The sequence below is a fragment of the Phaenicophaeus curvirostris genome, unplaced genomic scaffold (assembly GCF_032191515.1).
Source record: "Phaenicophaeus curvirostris isolate KB17595 unplaced genomic scaffold, BPBGC_Pcur_1.0 scaffold_551, whole genome shotgun sequence".
Taxonomy (NCBI): domain Eukaryota; kingdom Metazoa; phylum Chordata; class Aves; order Cuculiformes; family Cuculidae; genus Phaenicophaeus; species Phaenicophaeus curvirostris.
Window position 1 is genome coordinate 14984 of NW_027207104.1, and position 26819 is coordinate 41802.

A 26819-nucleotide genomic window follows, 5' to 3' on the forward strand; every position below is an offset into this window, starting at 1 on the left:
GTCCCCATGTCCCCACGTCCCTGTCCCCCTGGTGTCCCCGTGTCCCCTGGTGTCCCTCACACCCAGGATCGTGTCCCCATGTCCCCATGTCCCTGTCCCCCTGGTGTCCCCGGGGGTCACTCACATCCAGGATCTTGTCCCCATGTCCCTGTCCCCCCGGTGTCCCCAAATGTCCCTCACACCCAGGATCCTGTCCCCATGTCCCTGTCCCCCTGGTGTCCCCATGTCCCCTGGTGTCACTCACACCCAGGATCGTGTCCCCATGTCCCCATGTCCCTGTCCCCCTGGTGTCCCCATGTCCCCTGGTGTCACTCACATCCAGGATCGTGTCCCCATGTCCCCATGTCCCTGTCCCCCTGGTGTCCCCATGTCCCCTGGTGACCCTCACACCCAGGATCGTGTCCCCATGTCCCCATGTCCCTGTCCCCCTGGTGTCCCCGTGTCCCCTGGTGTCACTCACACCCAGGACCTTGTCCCCATGTCCCCATGTCCCTGTCCCCCCGGTGTCCCCGTGTCCCCTGGTGTCACTCACACCCAGGACCTTGTCCCCATGTCCCCATGTCCCTGTCCCCCCGGTGTCCCCAAATGCCACTCACACCCAGGATCCTGTCCCCATGTCTCTGTCCCCCTGGTGTCCCCATGTCCCCTCGTGTCACTCTCATCCAGGATCTTGTCCCCACGTCCCCATGTCCCTGTCTCCCCGGTGTCCCCAGGGGTCACTCACATCCAGGATCGTGTCCCCATGTCCCTGTCGCCCTGGTGTCCCCATGTCCCCTGGTGTCACTCACACCCAGGATCGTGTCCCCATGTCCCCACGTCCCTGTCCCCCTGGTGTCCCCGTGTCCCCTGGTGTCCCTCACACCCAGGATCGTGTCCCCATGTCCCCACGTCCCTGTCCCCCCGGTGTCCCCGGGGGTCACTCACATCCAGGATCTTGTCCCCATGTCCCTGTCCCCCCGGTGTCCCCAAATGTCCCTCACACCCAGGATCCTGTCCCCATGTCCCCTGGTGTCCCTCACATCCAGGATCGTGTCCCCATGTCCCCAGGTGTCACTCACACTCAGGATCGTGTCCCCATGTCCCCATGTCCCTGTCCCCCCGGTGTCCCCGGGGGTCACTCACATCCAGGATCTTGTCCCCATGTCCCTGTCCCCCCGGTGTCCCCAAATGTCCCTCACACCCAGGATCCTGTCCCCATGTCCCTGTCCCCCTGGTGTCCCCATGTCCCCTGGTGACCCTCACACCCAGGATCGTGTCCCCATGTCCCCATGTCCCTGTCCCCCTGGTGTCCCCGTGTCCCCTGGTGTCACTCACACCCAGGACCTTGTCCCCATGTCCCCATGTCCCTGTCCCCCCGGTGTCCCCAAATGTCCCTCACACCCAGGATCCTGTCCCCATGTCCCTGTCCCCCTGGTGTCCCCATGTCCCCTGGTGTCACTCACACCCAGGATCGTGTCCCCATGTCCCCATGTCCCTGTCCCCCTGGTGTCCCCGTGTCCCCTGGTGTCACTCACACCCAGGACCTTGTCCCCATGTCCCCATGTCCCTGTCCCCCCGGTGTCCCCAAATGCCACTCACACCCAGGATCCTGTCCCCATGTCCCTGTCCCCCTGGTGTCCCCATGTCCCCTCGTGTCACTCTCATCCAGGATCTTGTCCCCACGTCCCCATGTCCCTGTCCCCCCGGTGTCCCCAGGGGTCACTCACATCCAGGATCGTGTCCCCATGTCCCCTGGTGTCCCTCACACCCAGGATCCTGTCCCCATGTCCCCTGGTGTCCCTCACACCCAGGATCCTGTCCCCATGTCCCCTGGTGTCACTCACACCCAGGATCATGTCCCCATGTCCCCATCCCCCTGGTGTCCCCGTGTCCCCAAATGCCACTCACACCCAGGATCTCGTCCCCACGTCCCCGTGTCCCTGTCCCCCCGGTGTCCCCTGGTGTCCCTCACACCCAGGACCGTGTCCCCGTGTCCCCGTCCCCCCTTGTCCCCCCCGGTGTCACTCACGGCCAGGATCTTGTCCCCGATCTGCAGCCGCCCGTCCTTGTGAGCGGCGCCGCCCTCGATGACCTTGGTGACGTAGATGCTGTTGTCCCCGGGGATGTGCTGGTTCCCCACGCCCCCCGCGATGCTGAACCCCAGCCCTGGGGGGGACACACACGGGGCTCAGGGGGGGGACCCCAAACCACCAAACCCCCCCCCCATCCACCTCCTTTGGGGGGCCCTGCTGGTTTCGGGGGGTCCCAGGGCTCTTTTGGGGTGTCTGGGGGGTCCTGGTGTTGGTTTAGGGGTGTCCCAGGGGGTCTCAATGCTGGTTTGGGGGGTCCCAGTGCTGGTCTGGGGGGGTCCTGATGGTCCCAGTGCTGGTTTAGGGGGTCCCAGTGCCAGTTTGGGGGGTTCTGAGGGCTCCCAGGGCTCTTTTGGGGTGTCTGGGGGGGTCTTAGTATTGGTTTAGGGGTGTCCCAGGGGGTCTCAGTGCTGGTTTAGGGGGTCCCAGTGCCAGTTTGGGGGTCCCAGTGCCAGTTTGGGGGGTCCTGATGGTCCCAGTGCTGGTTTGGGGGGGGCCCAGGGAATCCCAGTGCCAGTTTGGGGGGGGCCCAGTGTTGTTTTAGGGGGTCCTGATGGTCCCAGTGCTGGTTTGGGGGGGTCCCAAGGAATCCCAGTGCTGGTTTAGGGGCTCCCAGTGTTGTTTTCGGGGGTCCTGGGGGTCTCAGTGCTGGTTTGGGGGGTCCCAGTGCCAGTCTGGGGGGTTCTGAGGGCTCCCAGGGCTGGTTTGGGGTGTCTGAGGGGTCCCTGTGTTGGTTTAGGGGTGTCCCAGGGGGTCTCAGTGCTGGTTTAGGGGGTCCCAGTGCCAGTTTGGGGGGTTCTGAGGGGTCCCAGGGCTCTTCTGGGGTGTCTGGGGGGTCCCAGTATTGGTTTAGGGGTGTCCCAGGGGGTCTCAGTGCTGGTTTGAGGGGTCCCAGTGCCAGTTTGGGGGGTCCTGATGATCCCAGTGCTGGTTTGGGGGGGGGCAGGGAATCCTAGTGCCAGTTTAGGGGCTCCCAGTGTTGATTTGGGGGGTCCTGATGGTCCCAGTGGTGGCTTTGGGGGTTCCTGATGGTCCCAGTGCTGGTTTGGGGGGTTCCTGATGGTCCCAGTGCTGGTTTGGGGGGTCCCAGTATTGGTTTAGGGGTGTCCCAGGGGGTCCCAGTGCTGGTTTGGGGGGTCCTGATGGTCCCAGTGCCAGTTTGGGGAGCTCCCAGTGTTGTTTTGGGGGGTCCTGGGGGTCCCAGTGCTGGTTTAGGGGGTCCCAGTGCTGGTTTGGGGGTTCCTGATGGTCCCAGTGGTGGTTTGGGGGTTCCCAGTGCTGGTCTGGGGGGGTCCTCATGGTCCCAGTCCTGGTTTAGGGGGTCCTAGTGCTGGTTTGGGGGGTCCTGATGGTCCCAGTGCTGGTTTGGGGGTTCCCAGTGCTGTTTTGGGGGGTCCTGATGGTCCCAGTGCTGGTTTAGGGGGTCCCAGTGCTGGTTTGAGGGGTCCTCATGGTCCCAGTGCTAGTTTGGGGGGCTCCCAGTGCTGGTCTGGGGGGTCCTGATGGTCCCAGTGCTGGTTTAGGGGGTCCCAGTGCTGGTTTTGGGGGGTTCCTGATGGTCCCAGTGCTGGTTTGGGGGGTTCCTGATGGTCCCAGTGCTGGTTTGAGGAGCTCCCAGTGCTGGTTTGGGGGGTTCCTGATGGTCCCAGTGCTGGTTTTGGGGGTCCCAGTGGTGGTTTTGGGGGGTTCCCAGCAGTTTTTTGGGGTCCCCCAGGGTTTTTTTCCCCCCCCCACCCGGTACCTTTGGGTCCCTTGATGAGCTTGACCTCGACGACCTTCTCGGCCAGCGCCTTGCGCCTCATGACGTAGAGACGGACGACGGCCCCGGCCTCCTTGAGCGCCTCGACGGCCGCGCTGTGGGTCACCTCCCGCACGTCCGCCTCGTTCACAAACAAGATGCTGTCGTTCACCCTGCGGGACACGGGGACGGGGGGGTCAGAGAGGAACTGGGGGGCACCGGGGGGTCCTAGAGGGGTTTGAGGGGGTCTAAGAGGGATTGGGGGGCACTAGGAGCATCCTAGAAGGGTCTAAAGGTGGTTTATGGACCTCTAAGGAGGATCTAAAGGGGGTTTAGAAAGGTCCTAGAGGGGTCTGAGGTGGAGTTATGGAAGTTTAAGGGGGTCTAAGAGGGATTGGGGGGCACCAGGGGGGTCCTAGAGGGGTTTGAGGGGGTCTAAGAGGGATTGGGGGGCACTAGGAGCATCCTAGAAGGGTCTAAAGGTGGTTTATGGAAGTCTAAGAAGGATCTAAAGGGGGTTTAGAAGGGTCCTAAAGTGGGATTATGGAGGTTTAAGGGGGTCTAAGAGGGATTGGGGGGCACTGGGGGGTCCTAGAGGGGTTTATGGGTGTCTAGGAGGATCTAGGGGGCACTAGGAGCATCCTAGAAGGGTCTAAAGGTGGTTTATGGAGCTCTAAGGAGGATCTAAAGGGGGTTTAGAAGGGTCCTAGAGGAGTCTAAGGTGGAGTTATGGTGGTTTAAGGAGGTCTAAGAGGGATTGGGGGGCACCGGGGGGTCCTAGAGGGGTTTATGGGGGTCTAGGAGGATCTAGGGGGCACTAGGAGCATCCTAGAAGGGTCTAAAGGTGGTTTATGGACCTCTAAGGAGGATCTAAAGGGGGTTTAGAAGGGTCCTAGAGGGGTCTAAGGTGGAGTTATGGAAGTTTAAGGGGAATTGGGGGGCACTGGAGGGGTCCTAGAGGGGTTTGAGGGGATCTAAGAGGGATTGGGGGGCACTAGGAGGATCCTAGAAGGGTCTAAAGGTGGTTTGTGGAGGTCGAAGGAGGATCTAAAGGGGGTTTAGAAGGGTCCTAAAGTGGGATTATGGAGGTTTAAGGGGGTCTAAGAGGGATTGGGGGGCACTGGGGGTCCTAGAGGGGTTTATGGGGGTCTAGGAGGATCCTAGAAGGGTCTAAAGGTGGTTTATGGAGCTCGAAGGAGGATCTAAAGGGGGTTTAGAAGGGTCCTAGAGGGGTCTGAGGTGGAGTTATGGAAGTTTAAGGGGGTCTAAGAGGGATTGGGGGGCACCAGGGGGGTCCTAGAGGGGTTTATGGGGGTCTAGGAGGATCCTAGAAGAGTCTAAAGGTGGTTTATGGAGCTCTAAGGAGGATCTAAAGGCGGTTTAGAAGGGTCCTAGAAGGGTCTGAGGTGGAGTTATGGAGGTCTAAGGGGGTCTAAGAGGAATTGGGGGGCACTGGGGGGGCCCTAGGGGGGTCTCATGGGAATTGGGGGGCACTAGGGGGATCTAGGGGGGGTTTATGGAGCTCTAAGAAGGTCCTGTAAGAGCCTCAAGGGGGTTCGGAGGGGTCTAAGGGGGGTTTCTGGGGGTCTACGGGGCAGGATGAATCCCCAGAGGGGTATTTGGGGGCGCAGGGGGGGTCTTTGGGGGTGCGGGGGTGGTATTTGGGGGGGGTTTATTTTGGGGGTGCCCACCTGAGGCGCCCGTCCTGGGCGGCGGCGCCCCCGGGGATGATCTTGGTGATGAAGATGCTGGGGTCGTCCCCGACGTGGGGGTTGTCGGTGCCCCCCGCGATGCTGAACCCCAACCCCGAGTTACCCTGGGAGGGGGGTAATAGGTCAGAGCCATGGGGGGGGCCCCCAAAAATCCAGCTTGGGGGTGGGGTGGGGGCTCCCCCATACCCAGCAATGGGGCTGGGGGCTCGATTTGGGGAGGTAGAAGGGGGGTAGGGGATGTTTTTGGGGTCCCGGGGCAATTTAGGGGTCAGATTTGGGGTCCCAGGGGCAGTTTTGGGGTCCCAGGGGCAGTTTGCGAGTCAGTTTTGGGGTCCCAGGGGCAGTTTTGGGGTCCAAGGGGCAGTTTGGGGTCCCAGGGACAGTTTTAGGGTCAGTTTTGGGGGCAGTTTTGGGGTCCCAGGGGCAGATTTAGGGTCCCAGGGGCAGTTTCGGGGTCAGATTTGGGGTCCCAGGGGCAGTTTCGGGGTCCCAGGGGCAGTTTTGGGGGCAGTTTTGGGGTCCCAGGGGCAGTTTTGGGGGCAGTTTTGGGGTCCCAGGGGCAGTTTCGGGGTCAGTTTTGGGGTCCCAGGGGCAGTTTTAGGGTCAGTTTTGGGGTCCCAGGGGCAGTTTCGGGGGCAGTTTTGGGGTCCCAGGGGCAGATTTAGGGTCCCAGAGACAGCTTGGGGGTCAGTTTTGGGGTCCCAGGGGCAGTTTTAGGGTCCCAGGGGCAGTTTTAGGGTCAGTTTTGGGGTCAGTTTTGGGGTCCCAGGGGCAGTTTTGGGTCCCAGGGGCAGTTTTGGGGTCCCAGGGGCAGTTTGGGGGTCAGTTTTGGGGTCCCAGGGGCAGTTTGGGGGTCCCAGGGGCAGTTTGGGGGTCAGTTTTGGGGTCCCAGGGGCAGTTTTAGGGCCCCAGGGGCAGTTTTGGGGGCAGTTTTGGGGTCCCAGGGGAAGATTTAGGGTCCCAGGGACAGTTTTGGGGTCAGTTTTGGGGTCCCAGGGTCAGTTTTGGGGTCCCAGGGTCAGTTTCGGGGTCAGTTTTGGGGTCCCAGGGGCAGTTTAGGGGCAGTTTTGGGGTCCCAGGGGCAGTTTCGGGGTCCCAGGGGCAGTTTCGGGGTCAGTTTTGGGGTCCCGGGGGCAGTTTTGGGGTCCCGGGGGCAGTTTCGGGGTCCCGGGGGCAGTTTCGGGGGCAGTTTCGGGGTCCCAGGGGCAGTTTTGGGGTCCCAGGGGCAGTTTTGGGGTCCCAGGGGCAGTTTTGGGGGCAGTTTTGGGGTCAGATTTGGGGTCCCAGGGGCAGTTTCGGGGTCCCAGGGGCAGTTTCGGGGTCAGTTTTGGGGTCCCAGGGGCAGTTTCGGGGTCCCAGGGGCAGTTTTGGGGTCTCACCCTCTCGAGCGTGATCTCCTCATACTCCATCTCGCCCTCGGTGCCGTTCACCTGGGGGGGCAATTAAGCAAGGGGGGGGGCAATTAAGCAAGGGGGGGGGCAATTAAGCAAGGGGGGGGCAATTAGGGGCACTCCTGTAGGTGGGGGGGGTGTTCATTAGGGGGGGTTAATTAGGGGCTCATTAGGATCAATGAGGGGGGGGCTCGTTAGGGGGTTCATTAGCATCACTTACCTGGGGGGGGTCACTAGGGATTCATTAGTGTCACTCATGGAGGTTCGTTAGGGCTCATTAGCATCACTCATTAAGGAGGTTCATTAGTGGGGGGGGCACACAGGGCTCATTAAAGCTCATTAGCATCACTCACATAGGGGTTAATTAGCACAGTGGGGGGGCACACGGGGGGTCTCATTAGGGCTCGTTAGGGTCGCTCAGGTAGGGGCTTAATTAGCAGAGTAGGGGGGTCACAAGGAGGTTCATTAGAGCTTATTAAAGCTTGTTAGTGTCAATCACATAGAGGGTTAATTAGGGGGGGTCACAGGGGGTTCGTTAGGGCTCATTAAAGCTCGTTAGTGCCACTCAGGTAGGGGCTTAATTAGTGAGATGGAAGGTCACAGGGGATTCGTTAGGGCTCATTAGTGTCACTCAAGTAGGGGCTTAATTAGTGGGGTGGGGGGCTTAATTAGCAGGGTGGGGGGCTTAATTAGTTGGGGTGGGGGGCTTAATTAGTTGGGGTTGGGGGCTTAATTAGTTGGGGTGGGGGGCAGAGGCAGTCACACACAGGGCTCATTAGCATCACTCACGTAGAGGATTAATTAGTGGGGTGGGGGGCACAGGGCAGGCACAGGGGGTTCGTTAAGCTCGTTAAGCTCGTTAGCGTCACTCACATAGGCCGGTGCCTCCAGCGTGTCGGTGTTGACGATGACGGGGGGCGAGTTCGCCTGGGGGGGGGGGGGGGGGAAGAGGGGGGGTCAGAGCCCCCCAGCATCCCTGGTTACCATGGCAACGCCCCCCCAGCATCCCTGGTTACCATGGCAACGCCCCCCCCCCAGCATCCCTGGTTACTATGGAAACGGGAGGAGCCCCCCCCCCCCCCCAGTACTGGGAGGGGCAACTGGGAGCACTGGTCTTACCTGGCTGGGCAGGTGGGCGGGGCTCTGCTCCAGGGGGGGGCTGTCCTCATCCTGGTACCGGTATTTCTGGGGGTTAATTAGTGTTAATTAGTGTTAATTAGTGTTAATTAGTGTTAATTAGTGTTAATTAGTGTTAATTAGTGTTAATTAGTGCCAGTGAGCCATAATCACTCTCAATTAGCACAGCTGGGGGGGCAGAAATCAACTCTTAATTAACAAGACAAACAAAAATTGCTAATTAACACTAATTAACTAATTGCCCACTCCTAATTAACACTAATTAACACTAATTAACCTACCCCCCAATTAGAGCCGCCCTGAAAGAGAAAACTGGGTCGTTAATGAAAAAGGGGAAGGGGACATCCAGCCACTCTTTAATTAGTAGTTACTCTTAATTCAACTAATTAGTATTAATTGACCTCAATTAGCCTTAATTAACCTTAACAAGCCACCTCGCAGTGATTAAAGTTGCTCTGGGGACCAGTTTAGGTCGTTAATTAATGACCAAGAGGGGAACCCAGGTGCCTTCTCTTAATTATTAATGCTAATTAGCCTTAATTATTAATATCAATGACCCTTATCAATGCCAATTAGCTTTAATTAAGTTTAATTAAGGCTAATCATGACTAATTCTAATTAGCACTCATCACCCCCCCCCACCACAGCAGCCCCAGGGCACAGGGTGTGGTCGTTAATTAACAGCAGATTAATTAGTGACACCCCCCCCCCCCCCCCAGGTCCAATCCCAGCAGCCCCAGTTTAATCCCAGTTGCTCCCAGTTTAATCCCAGGATCAAGGGGCTAAAATGGGACTGGGGGGGGGGGGGAGGGGCCCCAACTGGGTCACCCCCCCCCCCACTCCCAGTGCTCCCAGTAACCCCTCCCAGCGCTTCCCAGTCCCTCCCAGTGACCCCTCCCAGTCTTCCCAGTGCTCCCAGTGCCCCCTCCCAGGCCTCCTCCATCCCTCCCAGTGCCTCCCAGTGCCTCCCAGTGCTCCCCCTCAGGCCTTCCCAGTTCCTCCCAGTCCTTCCCAGTGCCTCCAGTCCCTCCCCGTGCCCTCTCCCAGTCCTCCTCCATCCTTCCCAGTCCTTCCCAGTGCCTCCCAGTCCTTCCCAGTGCCCTCTCCATCCCTCCCAGTGCTCCCACTGTCCCCTCCCAGCCCTTCTCCATGGCTCCCAGTTCCTCCCAGTCATTCCCAGTGTTCCCAGTGCCCCCTCCTAGGCCTTCTCCATCCTTCCCAGTGCTCCCAGTAGCCCCTCCCAGACCTTCCACACTCCTCCCAGTGCCTCCCAGTCCTTCCAGTTACCCGTCCCAGTCCTTCCCAGTGCCTCCCAGTCCTTCCCAGTGCTCCCCCTCAGGCCTTCCCCATCCCTCCCAGTGCTCCCAGTCCTTCCCAGTGCCCTCTCCCAGTCCTCCTCCATCCCTCCCAGTGCCTCCCAGTCCCTCCCAGTGCTTCCCAGTCCTTCCCAGTGCCCCCTCCCAGACCCTCCCCACCCCTCCCAGTCCTTCCCAGTGCCCCCTCCCAGACCCTCCCCACCCTTCCCAGTGCTCCCAGTCCCTCCCAGTGCCCCCTCCCAGACCTTCCCCACCCCTCCCAGTCCTTCCCAGTGCCCCTCTAGTCCTTCCTCATCCTTCCCAGTGCTCCCAGTAGCCCCTCCCAGTCCTTCCCAGTGCTCCCAGTCCCCCCTAACAGACCTTCCCCATCCCTCCCAGTCCCTCCCAGTGCCCCCTCCCAGACCCTCCCCACCCTTCCCAGTGCTCCCAGTCCCTCCCAGTGCCCCCAGTCCCTCCCAGTGCCCCCAGTATCCCCTCCCAGTCCTTCCCAGTGCTCCCAGTCCCTCCCAGTGCCCCTCCAGTCCTTCCTCATCCTTCCCAGTGCCCCCAGTAGCCCCTCCCAGTCCTTCCCAGTGCTCCCAGTCCTCCCTCATCCTTCCAAGTGCCCCCTCCCAGACCTTCCCCACCCCTCCCAGTCCTTCCCAGTCCCCCCAGTGCCCTCTCCCAGTGCCTCCCAGTCCTTCCCAGTGCCTCCCAGTCCCTCCCAGTGCGCACCTTGCAGCCGAAGGCCAGCGACAGGCTCCTCTCCCTCCACACCACCCGGCACTGGCAGAGCAGCGGCGCCAGGCACCCCCCCGCCCGGGCCGCCCCAGTGCTCCCAGTGCTCCCAGTTCCCCCCCCCGGCTCCGCCATCACCTCCCCCCCCCCCCTCCCCCTCCCCCCAGCTCCGTCCGTACCGGGATTAGCGGGGATTGACCCCCCCGGGCCGCCGTACGACAACGCGATTTGACTTGGCGCGACCCCGCGCGGCCGCCGTAACCGGACACTGAGCGCCCCCCCCACCCCCCCCGGAGACTACAAATAGGCCCCGCCCACTTCCGGTCGCCATGGCAACGCGGCCTAGTGCTGCCAGGACTGAGCTGAAGCCTCCCAGTGCTCCCAGTAACCCCCCCAGTGCTCCCAGTAACTACCCCAGTGTCCACCTGACACTTCCCAGTGCTGCCCCCAGTACTCCCAGTGCCCCCCCAGTGCTTCCAGTGCCCCCAGTATCCACCTGAGCCCTCCCAGTGCTCCCAGTAACCCCTCCCAGTGCTGCTCCCAGTGACCCCAGTAACCCCCCCAGTGCTCCCAGTGCCCCCAGAGTCCACCTGAGCCCTCCCAGTGCTCCCAGTAACACCCCCAGTAACCCTCCCAGTACTCCCAGCGCCCCCCCAGTGCTTCCAGTACCCCCAGTGCTCCCAGTAACCCCCCCAGTAACCCTCCCAGTGGCCCCAGAGTCCACCTGAGACCTCCCAGTGCTCCCAGTAACACCCCCAGTAACGCCCCCAGTTCTCCCAGTGCCCCCCAGTGCTTCCAGTGCCCACCTGAGACCTCCCAGTGCTGCTCCCAGTGACCCCAGCAACCCCCCCAGTGCTCCCAGTACTCCCAGTGCTTCCAGTGCCCCCAGTGTCCACCTGAGCCCTCCCAGTGCTCCCAGTACCACCCCCAGTGCCCCCCCCAGTGCTCCCAGTGACCCCAGTGTCCACCTGAGCCCTCCCAGTGCTCCCAGTAACACCCCCAGTGCTCCCCCCATTGATCCCAGTGCCCTCCCAGTGCTCCCAGTAACCCCCCCAGTGCTTCCAGTGCCCCCAGTGTCCACCTGAGCCCTCCCAGTGCTCCCAGTGACCCCAGTAAACCCCCCTAGTGCTTCCAGTGTCCACCTGAGCCCTCCCAGTGCTCCCAGTAACACCCCCAGTAACCCCCCCAGTACTCCCAGTGCCCCCCCAGTGCCCTCAGTGTCCACCTAAGACCCCCCAGTGCTCCCAGTACTCCCAGTGCCCCCTCCAGTGCTCCCAGTGCCCCCAGTGTCCACCTGAGACCTCCCAGTGCTCCCAGTAACACCCCAATAACCCTCCCAGTGCTCCCAGTACTCCCAGTGCTGCTCCCAGTACTCCCAGTTCCCCCCCAGTGCCCCCAGTGCCGCTCCCAGTGCCCCCAGTGCCCCCCCAGTGCCCCCAGTGCTGCTCCCAGTACTCCCAGTGCCCCTCCCCGTGCCCCCAGTGCTACTCCCAGTGCTCCCAGTGCCCCCTCAGTGCCCCCAGCGCTGCTCCCAGTACTCCCAGTGCCCCCAGTGCTGCTCCCAGTAACCCCAGTGCCCCTCCCAGTGCCCCCAGTGTTCCCAGTACCCCCCCAGTCCTCCCAGTGCTGCTCCCAGTACTCCCAGTGCCCCCAGTGCTGCTCCCAGTACTCCCAGTGCCCCCCCAGTGCCCCCAGTGCTGCTCCCAGTGCTCCCAGTGCCCCTTCCAGTGCCCCCAGTGCTGCTCCCAGTACTCCCAGTGCCCCCCCAGTGCCCCCAGTGCTGCTCCCAGTACTTCCAGTGCCCCCAGTGCTGCTCCCAGTACTCCCAGTGCCCCTCCCAGTGCCCCCAGTGCTGCTCCCAGTACTTCCAGTGCCCCCAGTGCTGCTCCCAGTACTCCCAGTGCCCGCCCAGTGCCTCCAGTGCTGCTCCCAGTACTCCCAGTGCCCCTCCCAGTGCCCCCAGTGCTACTCCCAGTACTCCCAGTGCCCCCAGTGCTGCTCCCAGTACTCCCAGTGCCCCCCCAGTGCCCCCAGTGCTGCTCCCAGTACTCCCAGTGCCCCCCCAGTGCCCCCAGTGCTGCTCCCAGTACTCCCAGTGCCCCCCCAGTGCCTCCAGTGCTACTCCCAGTGCTCCCAGTGCCCCCTCAGTGCCCCCAGCGCTGCTCCCAGTGCTCCCAGTGCCCCCAGTGCCCACCTGACACCTCCCAGCGCTGCTCCCAGTGCTCCCAGTAGCCCTCCAGCGCTCCCAGTACCCCCCCAGTGCCCCCCCACCCCCAAGCCCCGCCCCTTCCCGTCGCCATGGCAACGCGGGGGGGGGGGGGCGGGGGCGCGCGCCTCCTCCTCCCCCTCCTCCCTCCCCCGCCCGCCGTTGCCTAGCAACGCCGCGGGGCCGCGTCGCCATGGCAACGGCGAGGGGCGGGGCCGGCGTCGCGTGGCAACGGGGAGGGGCGGCGTCGCCATGGCAACGGGGATGGGTTGTGGGGCGGGGGGGGGGGGAAGAAAGCTGCGTTGCCATGGCAACCGGATGGCAAGGGATGGGGGCGGGGGGGGGGGCAGGAGGAGAGGGGAGGAGGGGGCATCACCCCCCCCAGTGCTCCCAGTAAACCCCCCAGTGCTCCCAGTAACCCCTCCCAGTGCTCCCAGTAACCCTCCAGTGCTCCTAGTAACCCCTCCCAGTGCTCCCAGTAGCCCCCCCAGTGCTCCCAGTAACCCCCCAGTGCTCCTAGTAACCCCTCCCAGTGCTCCCCAGTGCCCCCAGTCACCTGTCCCAGCGTTCCCAGTACTCCCAGTACTCCCAGTTCCCCCTCCTAGCTCCCCCTCCCAAAGCTCCCAGTGCTCCCAGTCTCCCCCAAGCACTTCCAGGGCTCCCCCCAGTCCTCCATGTTCCTCCTCCCAGTCCCCCCAGCGCTCCCAGTCCCCTCAGCGCCCCCGTCCCAGTGCTCCCAGTTCCCAGAGGCACCCTCCTCACACAGAGTGGCCCCCCCAGGACCACAGAATTGCCCCCTAAACACCTCCCAAGGTGCCAAACAGGACCCAACGGATCATAGAGCAGCCCCCTCAGGGGCCGGAGCGCCCCGCCGGGATCATAGAATAGCCCCCTAGGTACCAAACAGGACCCCCAGGACCATAGAGCAGCCCCCCTAGGGGCCCAGAGTGACTCCCCCATGACCACAGAGTGCCCCCCTCCCCCAGGAGCCCAAACAGGCCCCCTGGGATCATAGAGTAGCCCCCCCAGGACCCCAGAGCGGCCCCCACAGATACCAGACAGGACCTCCAAGACCACACAGTAGCCCCCCCAGGACCCCAAAGTGCCCCCCCCCGGACCCCAAAATAGCCCCCCAGGACCCCAAAGTGCCCCCCCAGGTGCCAACTAGGACCTTCAGGACCCCCAAGGCCCCAGATCACCCCCCCCCAGGTACCAACCAGGACCCCCAGGACCCCCCAGGATGACAAAGTGCCCCCCCGGACCCCAAAACAGTCCCCCAGGTGCCAACCAGGACCCCCAAGGGGACAAAGTGGCCCCCCAGGACCCCTAATTGCCCCCCAGGACCCCTTATTGCCCCCCCCAGGACCACAGAGCAGCCCCCCAGGTACCAACCAAGACCCCCAGGACCCCCCCAAGATGACAAACTGCCCCCCCAGACCCCTAATTGCCCCTCTCAGGTACCAACCAGAACCCCCAGGACCCCCCAGGATGACAAAGTGGCCCCCCAAGACCTCTAATTGCCCCCCCCGACCCCAAATTACCCCCCAAGATGACCAGGACCCCCCCCAAGTGCCCTCCTAGGACCACAGAGCAGCCCCCCAGGACCCAACCAAGACCCCCAGGACCCCCCAAGATGACAAAGTGCTCCCCCCGACCCCTAATTACCCCCCCAGGACCCCTAATTGCCCCCCCCAGGTCCCAACCAAGACCCCCAGGACCCCCCCAAGATGACAAAGTGCCCCCCCCAGACCCCTAATTACCCTCCAGGACCCCTAATTGCCCCCCCAGGTCCCAACCAAGACCCCCAGGACCCCCCCGGACCCCTAATTGCCCCCCCAGGTCCCAACCAAGACCCCCAGGACCCCCCCAAGATGACAAAGTGCCCCCTCAGAACCCCTAATTAACCCCCCCAGGACCCCTAATTGCCCCCCCAGGTCCCAACCAAGACCCCCAGGACCCCCCCAAGATGACAAAGTGCCCCCCCAGACCCCCAAATTGCCCCTCCAAGTACCAACCAGCCCCCCCCAAGATGACAAAGTGCCCCCCCCAGAACCCCTAATTGCCCCCCCCGGTACCAACCAAGACCCCCAGGACCCCCCCAAGATGACAAAGTGCCCCCCCAGACCCCTAATTACCCCCCCAGGACCCCTAATTGCCCCCCCCGGTACCAACCAAGACCCCCAGGACCCCCCCAAGATGACAAAGTGCCCCCCCCCAGACCCCTAATTACCCCCCCAGGACCCCAAATTGCCCGTCCAGGTACCAACCAGCCCCCCCCCAAGATGACAAAGTGCCCCCCCAGGACCGCAGAGCAGCCCCCGTCCCCCCGAATTGCCCCCCCAAAGCCCGCAGAGCAGGCCCCCAGCTCCCAACCGAGCCCCCCAGGCCCCCCCAAACAGCCCCCCAGCCCCCCCAAATGGCTTTTTTACCCCCCCCCAGGACCCCAAAGAGGGGGAAGAAGGGGACCCCCCCCCTACCTTGGTGGTGACGATGCACAGACAGTCCATGGCGGCGGCTGTGGCCGGCGCTCATGGGCTGGGGGGGGGCTGGGGGGGGCTGGGGAGGGGGGGAGGGGGACGAGGAGGGGTTGGGGGGGGTCCCCAAAAAATTTGGGGGGGGGGGGGGGGAAGGGATGGAGGAAGCGGGAGAGGATGGAGAAGCGAAGAGGAGATGGAGAACTGGGAGGAGGGGATGGATGGAGAAGTGGGGGCGGGGGGGGGGGGGGGGGATGGAGAAATGGGGAGGGGATGAAATGGGGAGGGGGGGGCACTGGGATGAGGTGGGGGGGGAACTGGGAGAACTGGGAAGGGAGGAACTGGGAGATGGTGGAGAAACTGGGGATGAGGGAGCAGGGGTGGCGGAGGAGCTGGGGGGGGATGGAGGAGCGGAGGCGGGGGGGGGGGATGGAGGAATGGGGGGGTGGGGGGGGAAAATGGGGGGGTGGGGGGGGAAAAATGGGGTGGGGGGGTTGGAAAAATGGGATTTGGGGGGGGGGGATGTGGAGAACTGGGAGGAAACTGGGGGAACTGGGAAGGGATGGAGGATGGAGAAGAGGGAGAGGATGGAGAAGCAGGAGGAGAAATGGGGGGGGTGGAATTGGGGGGGGCTGGAATTTGGGGGGGGCTGGGATGGGGGGGGCTGGGATTGGGGGGGGCTGGAATTTGGGGGGGGCTGGGATTGGGGGGGCTGGAATTGGGGGGGGGGAACTGGTGATGATGGAGGAAACTGGGATGAAGGAGCTGGGGGTGATGGAGGAACTGGGAGAACTGGGGAGGGGATAGTGGGATTTGGGGGGGGGGCAGCGGTTACTGGGATTTACTGGGGGGGGGATAGGATGGGGGGGTCAAAAAAAGGGGGTGCAAAGGGGATAGGAAGGGGGGGTTGGAAAAATGGGGGTGCTGGAGGAACTGGGAGAAACTGGTGGGGGCCCCAAAATGGGGAGGAGGGGGGGAGGAGCTTGGGGGACCCCAACATGGAGGGGGGGACCCCCCGAATAAGGAGGGGAAAGGAGGGAAGGGGACCCCAAAATTGGGAGGGGGGGGTTAGGGAGCTCCAAAAGAGAAGGGGGTGTCAGGGGACCCCAAACAGGGGGGGGGACCCCAACATGGAGGGGACCCCAAAATTGGAGGGGGGGGATAGGGAGACCCCCTAAATGGGGGGGGGGGGTTATGGGAGGGAGGGTGAGGATGGGGGGACCCCAAAATTGGAAAGGGGGGGACCCCAAAACTTCAGGTGCCGCTTAAAACATGGGGGACACCCCTCAAAACCGAGAAGGGGGGGGACATCAAAAGTGGGGGGGTGGGTTTTGGGGTTACCCGGAGCCGTGGGGGGGCAGGGGAGCCCCCCCCCACCATCTCCTCGTAGCTCTCCTGGATGTCTGAGGGGGGGGGAGGTCAGGGGGGACCCCAAAACTATGACCTGACCCTCCAGCACCCCCAAACCCCCTTTTAACCCCCTTTTACCCCCCCAAACCCCCTCTTTGCCCCCCATTTTGCCCCCAGCACCCCCAAACCCCCTTTGAACCCCATTTTTTCCCCCTAAACCCCCTCTTTGCCCCCCATTTTGCCCCCGGCACCCCCAAACCCCCCCTTTTTACCTACCCAGCAGCGCCCCGAAAAGGGGGCTCCTCAGGGCCCCCAGCAGCTCCTGCGCCCCCAGCCGGGGGGGGGCCCCCAGAACCTCCGACAGCGCGTCTGTGACCCCCAAATGTGGGGCAGGGACCCCTTTAACACCCCCAAATCCCTCACAGTGACCCCAAAACTGCCCCCAGACACCCAAATACGGGGCAGGGACCCCTTTAACCCCCCCCCAGGGACCCCCAATATAGGGCAGGGACCCCTTTAACCCCCCCAGGACCCCCAATATAGGGCAGGGACCCCCATATGTGGGACAGGGACCCCCTTTAACCCCCCCAGGACCCCCAATATAAGGCAGGGACCCCTATATGTGGGGACAGGGACCCCTTTAACCCCCCCCCAGGACCCCCAATATAGGACAGGGACCCCTTTAACCCCCCCCCAGGACCCCCAATATAGGACAGGGACCCCTTTAACCCCCCCCAGGACCCCCAATATAGGGCAGGGACCCCTTTAACCCCCCCCAGGACCCCCAATATAAGGCAGGGACCCCCATATGTGGGGACAGGGACCCCTTTAACCCCACCCGGACCCTCAATATAGGGCAGGGACCCCTTTAACCCCCCCTAGGACCCCCAATATAGGGCAGGGACCCCTATATGTGGGACAGGGACCCCTTTAACCCCCCCCAGGACCCCCAATATAGGACAGGGACCCCTTTAACCCCCCCCAGGACCCCCAATATAGGACAGGGACCCCTTTAACCCCCCCCAGGACCCCCAAATGTGGGCAGGGACCCCTTTAACACCCCCAAAATCCCTTCTAGTGTCCCCAAAACTGCCCCCAGACTCCCCAAATATGGGACAGGGACCCCTTTAACCCCCCCTAGGACCCCCAATATAGGGCAGGGACCCCCAAATGTGGGGCAGGGACCCCTTTAACCCCCCCCAGGACCCCCAATATAGGGCAGGGACCCCTTTAACCCCCCCCAGGACCCCCAATATAGGGCAGGGACCCCTTTAACCCCCCCCAGGACCCCCAATACAGGGCAGGGACCCCTTTAACCCCCCCCAGGACCCCAATATAGGACAGGGACCCCCATATGTGGGACAGGGACCCCTTTAACCCCCCCCAGGACCCCCAATAGAGGGCAGGCACCCCTTTAACCATAGGGCAGGGACCCCCAATATGGGCCAGGGACACTTCTAACTCCCCAAACTCCCCCCTGTGCCCCCCCAAACCTGCCCCCCCCCCCCAGCCCTGCTCTCACCCCTCCGTCCCAGCGCCATCACCCCGGTTAATCCCTGCTGAGCTCGGGATTAGGGGGTGGGGGGGGGGGGGATTTAGGGGCCCCCCCTTCGCCCCACACCCCCAGGGCATGGCGGGAAATGGAGTCCAGACCCCCCCCCATTCAAAAAAATTAAAAGAAGGGGGGGGGGCAAATCAGCTTTAAGTAATTAATGAGGATAAAAATGGGGGGGGGCTAAAGAAAGTCCATTGATAAGGGACACCCCCTTACCCAACCCCCCTTGACCCCTATCTGGGGGGCAGAGACCCCTATGGGGCAGGGAGCCCACCCCCCCCCCCCCCAAATTTCCCGCGCCTGGTAGGGCGGGAAAGCCATTTTCCCTCCTTTTATGCAAATGAGGCCACGCCCCTCGCCTCGTTGCCACGGCGACACTCCCGCCAATCACTCCCCGTCGCCATGGCAACGCCCCACGCGCCAATCACCGCGCTGGCCACGCCCCCCGTTGCCATAGCAACACGGGCTGTCAATCATCTCCTTAGCCCCCGCCCCCTGGGACTCCTTAAGGGGATTCCTCCCCCCCCCCCGCTTTTTTTGAGGCTTTTTGGGGTCCCCCCTCCCCATTGGAGGGGACTCCCCGCCTTTTCGGGGTCGCCCCGCCCCCCCGGACGGACAGACAGACGCCGACCCCCCCCGTACGAAGCCCGCGACGCTGTTTATTTACAGAAAGGGGGGCTGCAGCCCCCCCGAAACGTCTTAAAATTGGGGACCCCCCCAAAAAAAACCCGGTCTGGGGGGAGGGGAGCCCCCCAAAACCCATCCAGCGCTCCCAAACCCTGCCTCGGCGTGGGGGGGACCCCAAAACCAGCGTCCCCAGCCCATTTTGGGGGGCCCCTACCCCCCCCGAATCGCTCCGATCACCCCCAAAATGGGGGGGGCACAAAAAAAAATGGGGTGCAGGGAAGGGATGGTTAAAAAATACCCGAGGGGGTGGCCCTAAAAACTGGGGTCCCCCCCTAACCTGGCCTAGGAACCCCCCCCCAAACCTGGGGTCCCCCCCTAACCTGGCCTAGGAACCCCCCCAAACTTGGGGTCCCCCCTAAACCGGGGACCCCCTGTAACCTGGACCCCCCCCCCAACCTCAAGGTCCCTCCTAAACCTGGGTCTGGGGGTGAGGGCCCCCCCCAAAACTCCCCCCCCACAACCTGAGGGGGGACCCCAGGGGCTCAGCCCCCCCCCACCCCAGCCTCCCCTGTCTTGGAGGGGGACCCCAAAACCTTGTGTCCTGGGGGGCAGGGACCCCCAAATCTCCCCTGTATTAGGGGTGGGGGACCCCAAACTTTGTGTCCCTGGGAGGAAAGGACACCCCAAACTTCCCTATTCTTGGGGGGGGCCACCCCAAACCTCGTGTCCTGGGGGTGAGGGACCCCCAAATCTCCCTGTACTAGGGGCAAGGGACCCCCAAAACTCCCTTACCTTAGCAGGGACCCCCAAAACCGTGTGTCCTGGGGGTAAGGGGACCCCCAAATCTCCCTGTATTTGGAGCGAGGGACCTCCCTGTACTAGGGGCAAGGGACCCCCAAAATTCCCTTACCTTAGCAGGGGACCCCCAAAACTGTGCGTCCTGGGGGTAAGGGACCCCCAAAACCCCCCTATGCTTACGGGGGGACCCAAAACCTTGTGTTCCGTGGGCAAGAACCCCCCAAATCTCCCTGTATCGGGGGCAAGAGACCCCCAACTCCTCCCATCCGTACGAGAGGGACCCCAAACTTCGTATCTTGGGGCGAGGGACCCCCGATTCCCCCCCTTCCTTAGAGGGGGGACCCCAAACCTTGTGTCCTGGGGGGGGGGGGCGAGCTGCCCAAGCTCCCCCTCGAGTCCCATCCCGGGACTCGTGGGTGGGGGTTCGCCCCGCGGTCCCCGGAGGCTTCAGGGGTCCCCGCCGGGGCGGGGGGCGGCGGGGGGACGTCGCGGGGGTCCCTCGCGGCACTTCTGGCAGGAGAAGACGTCGGGGACGTTGGTTTTTTTGACCTTGGCGCACGAGAGGTGGATCCAGGTGCCGCAGTGGCTGCACTCGATCATCGGGCGCCCCGCAAACGGCTTCTGGCAGTAGCAGGTGATCAGGTCCCACGAGTCGTCACCTTGTTTTTTTTTTTGGGGGTACGGGGTGAAAACAGAGGGTTACAGGGGGGAAAAAACGGGACGTCGGGGGGTCTCAAAGTGGAAAGGAAGGTCCTAAAGGGGAAAGAAGGGACCCTGAGTGGGGTGAGTGCGGAGAAAAGGGGTGTTGGGGGGGGTCGGAGGGGAAAAGTGGGGGTCAAGAAGAGGAAAGGGGGGCCTCAGGGGGAAAAAATGGGGTGTGGGGGTCTCAAGTTGAAAGGAAGGTCCTAAAGGGGAAAGAAGGGACCCCTGAGGGCTCTGAGTGGGGTGAGTGCGGAGAAAGGGGGTGTTGGGGGGGTCTAGGGGGAAAAGTGCCCCCTCCCGTGCCCCCCCAGACCATCTCGACCCCCTTAATTCTCCTCTCGAACCCCTCAGACTCCTCCAAATCTCCCTCCTGTGCCCCCTAGACCATCTCAACCTCCCTAATTCTCCCCCCAAACCCCTTCTTGTGCCCCCCAGACCATCTCAACCCCCTGAATTCTCCTCCCACACCCCTCAGACTCCCCCAAATCCCCTTCCCATGCCCCTCAGACCATCTCAACCCCCTTAATTCTCCTCTCAAACCCCTCAGACTCCTCCAAACCTCCCTCCTGTGCCCCCCAGACCATCTCAACCCCCTGAATTCTCTTCCCACACCCCCCAGACTCCCCCAAATCCCCCTCCCATGCCCCCCAGACCATCTCAACCCCCTTAATTCTTCTCCCACACCCCCTAGACTCCCCCAAATCCCCCTCAGACCATCTCAACCCCCTTAATTCTCCTCCCACACCCCCCAGACTCCCCCAAATCCCCCTCCTGTGCCCCCCAGACCATCTCAACCCCCTTAATTCTCCTCCCACACCCCCTAGACTCCCCCAAATCCCCCTCAGACCATCTCAACCCCCTTAATTCTCCTCCCACACCCCTCAGACTCCCCCAAAACCCTTCTCCTGTCCCCCTGACCATCTCAACCCCCTTAATTCTCCTCCAAACCCCTTCTCGTGCCCCAAGACCATCTCAACCCCCTTAATTCTCCTCCCACACCCCCAGACTCCCCCAAATCCCCCTCCCGTGCCCCCCAGACCATCTCAACCCCCTTAATTCTCTACCCACACCCCGTAGACTCCCCAAATCCCCCTCAAACCATCTCAACCCCCTTAATTCTCCTCCCACACCCCTCAGACTCCCCCAAATCCCCCTCCCGTGCCCCCCAGACCATCTCAACCCCCTCCACACCCCCCCAGCCCCCCCATCCCCTTCCTTCCCCACTCACCCGACTCCACCATGATGTCCTCGTCCATCACCCGCAGCTCCCCCTCGCTCGAGCTCCCCGCTCCCTCCTCCTCTTCCTCGCCGTCCCGGCTGCTCTCGGTGCTGCCCCCCGTTTCCTTCCCCCCCCCCAGTTTCCCCCCTTCCCTCCCCGTTTCGGGGGGCGGCGGGGGAGCCGGCGGGGGCTGCGGCGGGGAAACGACCATTTCTTCTTCCTCTTCCTCTTCCTCCTCCTCTTCTTCCTCCTCCTCCTCGTCCGAGTCCGTCTCGCTCACCCCGTCCCGCTCCCCTTTTTTCCATCGCCGCTTCTTGTTCTTCCTGCCCCGCGAGCGAGAGTCGCCCCGGCCCCCCGGGACCCCCCCGGGTCACCCCGACGGCTGCGGCGGTCGCGACGCCGCGAGGATGAGGAGGACGATGATGGAGGAGGAGGAGGAGGAGGAGGAGGTGGAGGCGGTGGCGGAGGAGGAAGGTCGAAGAGGGAGTCCTTGAGGCGCATCTTATCCAGGAGGGAGTTTTCGGGGGGGGCCAAGCGCCCCAGCCCCCGTTTCTTGGAGGATTTGGCTTTGCGGACGAAGGTCTCGATGGTGCGGAGGGCGGCGGGGGCTGAACCCCAACTCTCGCCTCCTTCGGCTCGCGGGGAGCTGGGGCCCGAGGGGGGCCAGGGGGGGTCCTGGGGAGAGCAGAAATAAAAGGGGGGGGGTGTCACAGCTCGGCTGGACCTGAAGGACAACCCCCCCCCCCATGTCCATAGACACCCCTTAAAGAACCCCCCCCAATGCCTGAGCACCCCAAAAGCCTCAGGGAAAAGGTGTGGGGGTCCTGGGTGGGGAGACTAAAGGGGGTCAGGGGCTCCCTAGGCCCCCCAGCTCCAAGCCTACCTCCCCCCAAGCCCCCCCACCCCAATTACCCCTCATTCCACGGCTCTGCCCCGCCCACCCCCAGCTTAATTAACGCTCCTCACCCTAATTAACCAGCCCCCACCCTATGGGCTGCCTCGATGCCCTCAAACCCCCCCTTTAGCGGGGGGGGCTCCCCCCCTGAGGACTCCATCTCCCATCGCCCACCACCCCAAAATGGCGGCGGGGAGCGCAAGGCACGCCGGGAGCCGTAGTCCCGGCGCGGGCGCCGCCTACAACTCCCAGCACCCCCCGCGGCGCAGCCATTAGGGCGCGGTGGGCGGAGCCCGCGCACCGCTGAGATTGATTGACAGGAGCGGGGGGGAGGGGTCGCGTTGTGATTGGCTGCTCGGCGCGGGAAGGCGCGCTGCGATTGGGTGGTTGGGCCGAGGGGGCGGGGCCTGCGCGCGGGGGCGGTGCTGATTGGCTGAGAGCGCTGGGGAGGGGCGGAGCCTGCGCTGGGGAGGCGGCGCGGGGCACGCCGGGAGTTGTAGGCGCCGCGCCAAGATGGAGTCCGGCTCTCCCCGTTAACCCCCCCCCGCCGGTGCCCGGTGCCGCTCTCCCCACCTCGGCGGCCGCCGGGATGTACCCGGCGTAGGCTAAAACGAAGCTGCAGAACTTGTTGAAGTCCTCGATCGTCCGACGGCGCTTCTCCGGGGGCTGCGGGCACCGGAGGGGGGTCACAAATGGAACCCCCCCCCCTCCCCTCCGTTAAGTCCCCCCCCCCCCCCTCCCCTCCCGGTACCGGCCCCGCTCCCACCCTCCTGCCCGTGAGCGTCTTTCCATAAGGCCCCCCCCCGGCTTCCCTCCCCACCCGTTAACTCTTCAACCCCCCCCCTCCTCCCTCCGCGATTCCCGGTTCCTCCCGCTAATTCCACCCCCCCCCCCCGTTATTCCGGTAACTCCCGGTAAACCCCCCCCCCCGCCCCCCCCTCTCACCTGAGTCTCCGCCTTCAGGCTCGGGAGCGGCTCTGGGGGAGGGGAAGGGGAGGGAGGGGGGGTGTCACACGGGGAAGGGGGGGGGGCGGGTCCCCTCTCCCCGGTAACGGTGGCCCCCATCCCCCACCCCCTCCCCGGGGAACGATCCGGTTCCCATCGCCCCCCATCCCCCCCCCATCCCGGTTCCAGCCCCCCCCCCCCGGCCACGCTTTCACCGGGGATTCCACCCCCCCTTCTCATCTTCCCTGCGCTCCCGGTTCCCCCCGTGCTCCTCCTTCCCGGGGCGGTAGCTCCCGGTTCCCCCCCGCCCCGAGACCCCATCAAGCCGGTACCGGAGTCCCTCCGTGTGTTCCCCGCCCCGGTACCGTTAACCCCCCCACTCCCGGTACCGATGCTACCGGTACCCCCCCGTACCCCCCTGCCGGTACCGGTGCCCCCCACCCCTTCACCGGGAGCCCCCTATCACCTCCCCCCGGTACCGGAGCCGGTAAGTAACCCCTGGGATCGCCGGTACCGGTGCCCCCCCACCCTCCACTGCCACCGGGGCTCCTCCCCCCTCCCCCTCCGCTGCCGGTAACCCTTTGCTCCCCGCTACCGGTGCCCCTAGCACCGCTCTCGGTGCTCCCGGTACCGGTTCCCCCCACCCCCCCCCAGCGCCGTACCGGGCCTCAAAGCTCCCCCGGTTCCCCCCACCCCCCCCCCAGCGCCGTACCGGGCCTCAAAGCTCCCCCCCACCCCACCACTCCCCGGTACCGGTGACCCCCTCCCTCCCCGTGCCGGTACCTCCGGGGCCAGGCTCGGCCATGGCTGCAGCCCCGAGCCCCGGTTCCTCCGCCGCTCCCGTCCGGTACCGCCTGGCTCCCCCCCCCCCCGCTCCCCCCCCCCTTCCCGGGTCCTCCCCGCCCGGCCCCGCAGCGCGCATGCGCAGGCCCCGCCCCCTCCTTTAGGCCCCGCCCATTCGCTATCACCGACCAATAGAGACCACGCCCACTCACATAAACGCCTGTCAATCACCATAAGCCCCGCCCCTCCCGCCTACTATCACTCTGGCCACGCCCCCTTTCCTCATCAGCCATTCAGAGCGTGGCGCTCCCACCAAGCCCCGCCCACCTCCCCGCTTTAACCAATCGGAACCCCCCCCCCCCCACCCGCCGTGGCCCCCGGGGGTTCGATGTGTGTCGAGCGCCTCTACCCGGTTCCACGGGGCCCCCCCGAGCGCTTCCAGGAAGGCTCGTGGCTCCCACAAGCGCCTCACGGGGATCACGGAAATCCCGGGAGTTTTAAAACGGGGGGGGGGGCTGGAAAGGCGGCCGAGACGCTCTGCGCATGCGCAAACCACGCCTTGACCACGCCCCATCCTCCCACAACCAATCAGAAGCCACGTTACCCTCCCTCTAGCCCCGCCCCTTCCCCCTTCAACCAATCAGATCACGCCCTACGCACACGTAAAGCACGTCTAAGCGTGGCCTCGCCCACTTCCTGCGCGGGGCGTGATGGGAGTTGTAGTCCAGACCTATTTCCGCCCCCCCCCCCCCCCCCCAATTTAAAATGACGCCGAGTCCCAGGCGGCTCCATGGCGTTTATTGAGGCCGCGGGGGGGGTCGGCGGGGCTGGGGGGGGGGGCTCAGGCCCCATAGACGCTCTCGTCGCTGTAGGCGATGTAGAGGAAGAAATCTTCCTCGTGATGCTCCTGAGGGGAGGGGGGAACAAAGAGGGGGGGGGGTCAGGGCACCCTCAGGACACCCCCACCCCTGCTTTGGGGGTCCCCCCCATCTAGATAACCCCCCCCCCTCAACTTACCCCCCCCATTTCGAGGTCTCCCTCCGCTTTTGAGACCTCTCCTCAGCCCCCTCCTCATTTGGGGGGGGGGGTCTCTCCTCCATTTTATCCTCCTTTTCCACCCCCCCCCCTCATTTTTGGGGTCCCTCCTCCATTTTACCCCCCTCTATATTGGGGGTCCCCCTCCATTTTGGGCTCCTCGCCCTCTAGAGCAGGTTCCCCCCCCTCTATTTCGGGCTTCTCCCTCTAGTTTGAGCTCCCTCCCCTCAATTTTAGCCCCCTCCCCCCCAGCTATTTTGGGGTCCCCTTCTAATTTTGGGGTCCCCCCTCCAATTTTGGGGTGCCCCCTCCCCTTCAAACCTGGTAGAGCGCTGCCCCATGGTGGCTGAGGTGGGGGGGATGACGTTGTTGACGAAGAAGAAAAGCGCGTCCTCGGCGCGGAGATGAATCCGCTTCCGGATCAGGAAATAAAATTGACCCACTGGGGGGGGGCACAGATATAAGTTGGGGGGGGGTCTTCACCCCCAAACATCCCCCCCCCCCAGCACCCCTAAAATCCACCCCGACACCCCCAAACCCCCCCCCAACCGGGCCTGAGGACCCTCCCTCTTCTCTAAAAAAGGGTCTAGGACGCCCCCCAGCCTCATAAAACCTACTGTGTGCCCCCCCCCCAAGCTTTGAACCCCCCCAAAATCCCCCTTCTGACCCCCCCCTCACCCCCAGTTCCCCCCCCCATGACACCCATGGGAGCCCCCCACCCCATAAACCCCACTCAGTGCCCCCCCCCAGCCCCCCCAAAATCCCTTTCTGTGACACCCCCAACCCCTCTGCCCCCCAACTTCTCCTTCTGACCCCCCCTCACCCCCAATTCCCACCCCCATCGCATCCCCCAGCCCCACAAACCCCACTCTGTGCCCCCCCCAGCCCCATTAGAGCCCCCCATACCCCCCCTTTTTGTCACCCCTAGTCCCCTCAGGACCCCCCCAGCCCCCCCATTTCCCCCAGGGCCCCCCCCCAGCCCCCCCAATCTCGCCCCCCCCCCCCCCCCCCATTTTACCTGTCAGTCCGAGGGCACCAGGTATTTTTTCTTGTCCCAGGTCCCCGATTCGAGCCTTGGGCGCCTTCTCCACGATCACCTGGGAGGGGGGGGGTGATGGGAATGGGGGGGTCACCGAGAAGAGGAGGGGGTCACCGAGAAGAGGGGGGGGGTCCCACGGGAAAGGGGAGTTTCCCACTGGAAATGGGGGGGGGGGGGGTAGCACAGGGAACCCCAAGTGGGGGCTGGGGGGGGTCTTGGGGATCCCCAAGCGGCTCCAGGGGTCCTGGGGGGGGGGTCCGGGGGGGGTGAGGGGGGGTCCCTAACTGGTCCTAGTGGTTCTTGGAGAGGTCCTGAACTGGTCCCAGTGGTTCTTGGGGGGTCCCAAATTGGTCCCAGTGGTTCCTGGGGTCCTTGGGGGGGGTCCCTAACTGGTCCCGCTGGGGTCCCTAAGTGGTCCCAGTGGTTCCTGGGGTCCTTGGGGGGGGCCCTAACTGGTCCCAGGGGTTCCTGGGGGGTCCCGAACTGGTCCCAGTGGTTCTTAGGGAGGTCCTGAACTGGTCCCAGTGGTTCCTGGGGGGTCCCTAACTGGTCCCAGTGGTTCTTGGGGGTGTCTCTAACTGGACCCAGTGGTTCCTGGGGTCCTTGGGGGGGTCCCTAACTGGTCCCGGTGGTTCCTGGGGGGTCCCGAACTGGTCCCAGTGGTTCCTGGGGGGTCCCTAACTGGTCCCAGTGGTTCCTGGGGTCCTTGGGGGGGGCCCTAACTGGTCCCGGTGGTTCCTGGGGAGATCCCGAACTGGTCCCAGTGGTTCTTAGGGGTGTCTCTAACTGGTCCCTAATGGTTCTTGGGGGGTCCCTAACTGGTCCCAGTGGTTCCTGGGGGGGGTCCCGAACTGGTCCCAGTGGTTCCCTGGGGGGGTCTAGGGTCCCGAGGCTCCAAAGAGGGGGGGTGTCCGGGATCCCCAACCGATATCAGGGGTTGTCTTGGGGGATCCCAAAGCGGCTCCAGGGGTCCTGGGGAAGGGGGGGTCCCCAACCGGTTCCAAGGGTTCCTGGGGGGGGTCCCCGGGGGGTCCCTAACTGGTTCCCGGTTGGGGGGGTGGGGGGGGTGGGGGGGGTGGGGTTTGCCGGTGCCGCCCTCTTCCCCCCCACC

General features: G+C 64.0%; 3 protein-coding genes across 3 annotated transcripts in view; all 3 read right to left on the reverse strand.

Moving 5' to 3' along the window:
* DLG4 (discs large MAGUK scaffold protein 4) overlaps window positions 1–17659 on the reverse strand; it is a gene marked incomplete at its 3' end in the record, with an annotated part of 32639 nt that extends 14980 nt beyond the window's left edge. Inside the window, exons 1-9 of the mRNA XM_069883083.1 lie at window positions 17633–17659; window positions 16387–16479; window positions 16102–16163; window positions 8030–8095; window positions 7784–7837; window positions 6899–6949; window positions 5499–5623; window positions 3811–3980; window positions 2009–2145 (exon numbers count right to left, since the gene is read on the reverse strand). Coding sequence (XP_069739184.1) covers window positions 2009–2145; window positions 3811–3980; window positions 5499–5623; window positions 6899–6949; window positions 7784–7837; window positions 8030–8095; window positions 16102–16163; window positions 16387–16479; window positions 17633–17651 — 777 coding nt within the window. The remainder of the gene's footprint in view (window positions 1–2008; window positions 2146–3810; window positions 3981–5498; window positions 5624–6898; window positions 6950–7783; window positions 7838–8029; window positions 8096–16101; window positions 16164–16386; window positions 16480–17632) is intronic.
* A 645-nt stretch (window positions 17660–18304) lies between these two features.
* PHF23 (PHD finger protein 23) lies at window positions 18305–23717 on the reverse strand. The gene is given in 9 exon segments (XM_069883084.1): window positions 18305–19161; window positions 19248–19749; window positions 21021–21149; window positions 21152–21214; window positions 21253–21401; window positions 21436–21686; window positions 22480–22572; window positions 22852–22883; window positions 23635–23717. Coding segments are annotated over 8 exon segments (951 nt in total). The 5' UTR covers window positions 23657–23717; the 3' UTR covers window positions 18305–19161; window positions 19248–19537.
* A 699-nt stretch (window positions 23718–24416) lies between these two features.
* On the reverse strand, window positions 24417–25988 carry LOC138735179 (gamma-aminobutyric acid receptor-associated protein-like; the record flags this gene model as incomplete). The annotated part of the gene is given in 4 exon segments (XM_069883086.1): window positions 24417–24541; window positions 24991–24999; window positions 25002–25111; window positions 25688–25988. Coding segments are annotated over 4 exon segments (486 nt in total), but the record flags the coding sequence as incomplete, so codon positions are not given.
* Window positions 25989–26819: the final 831 nt, after the last annotated feature.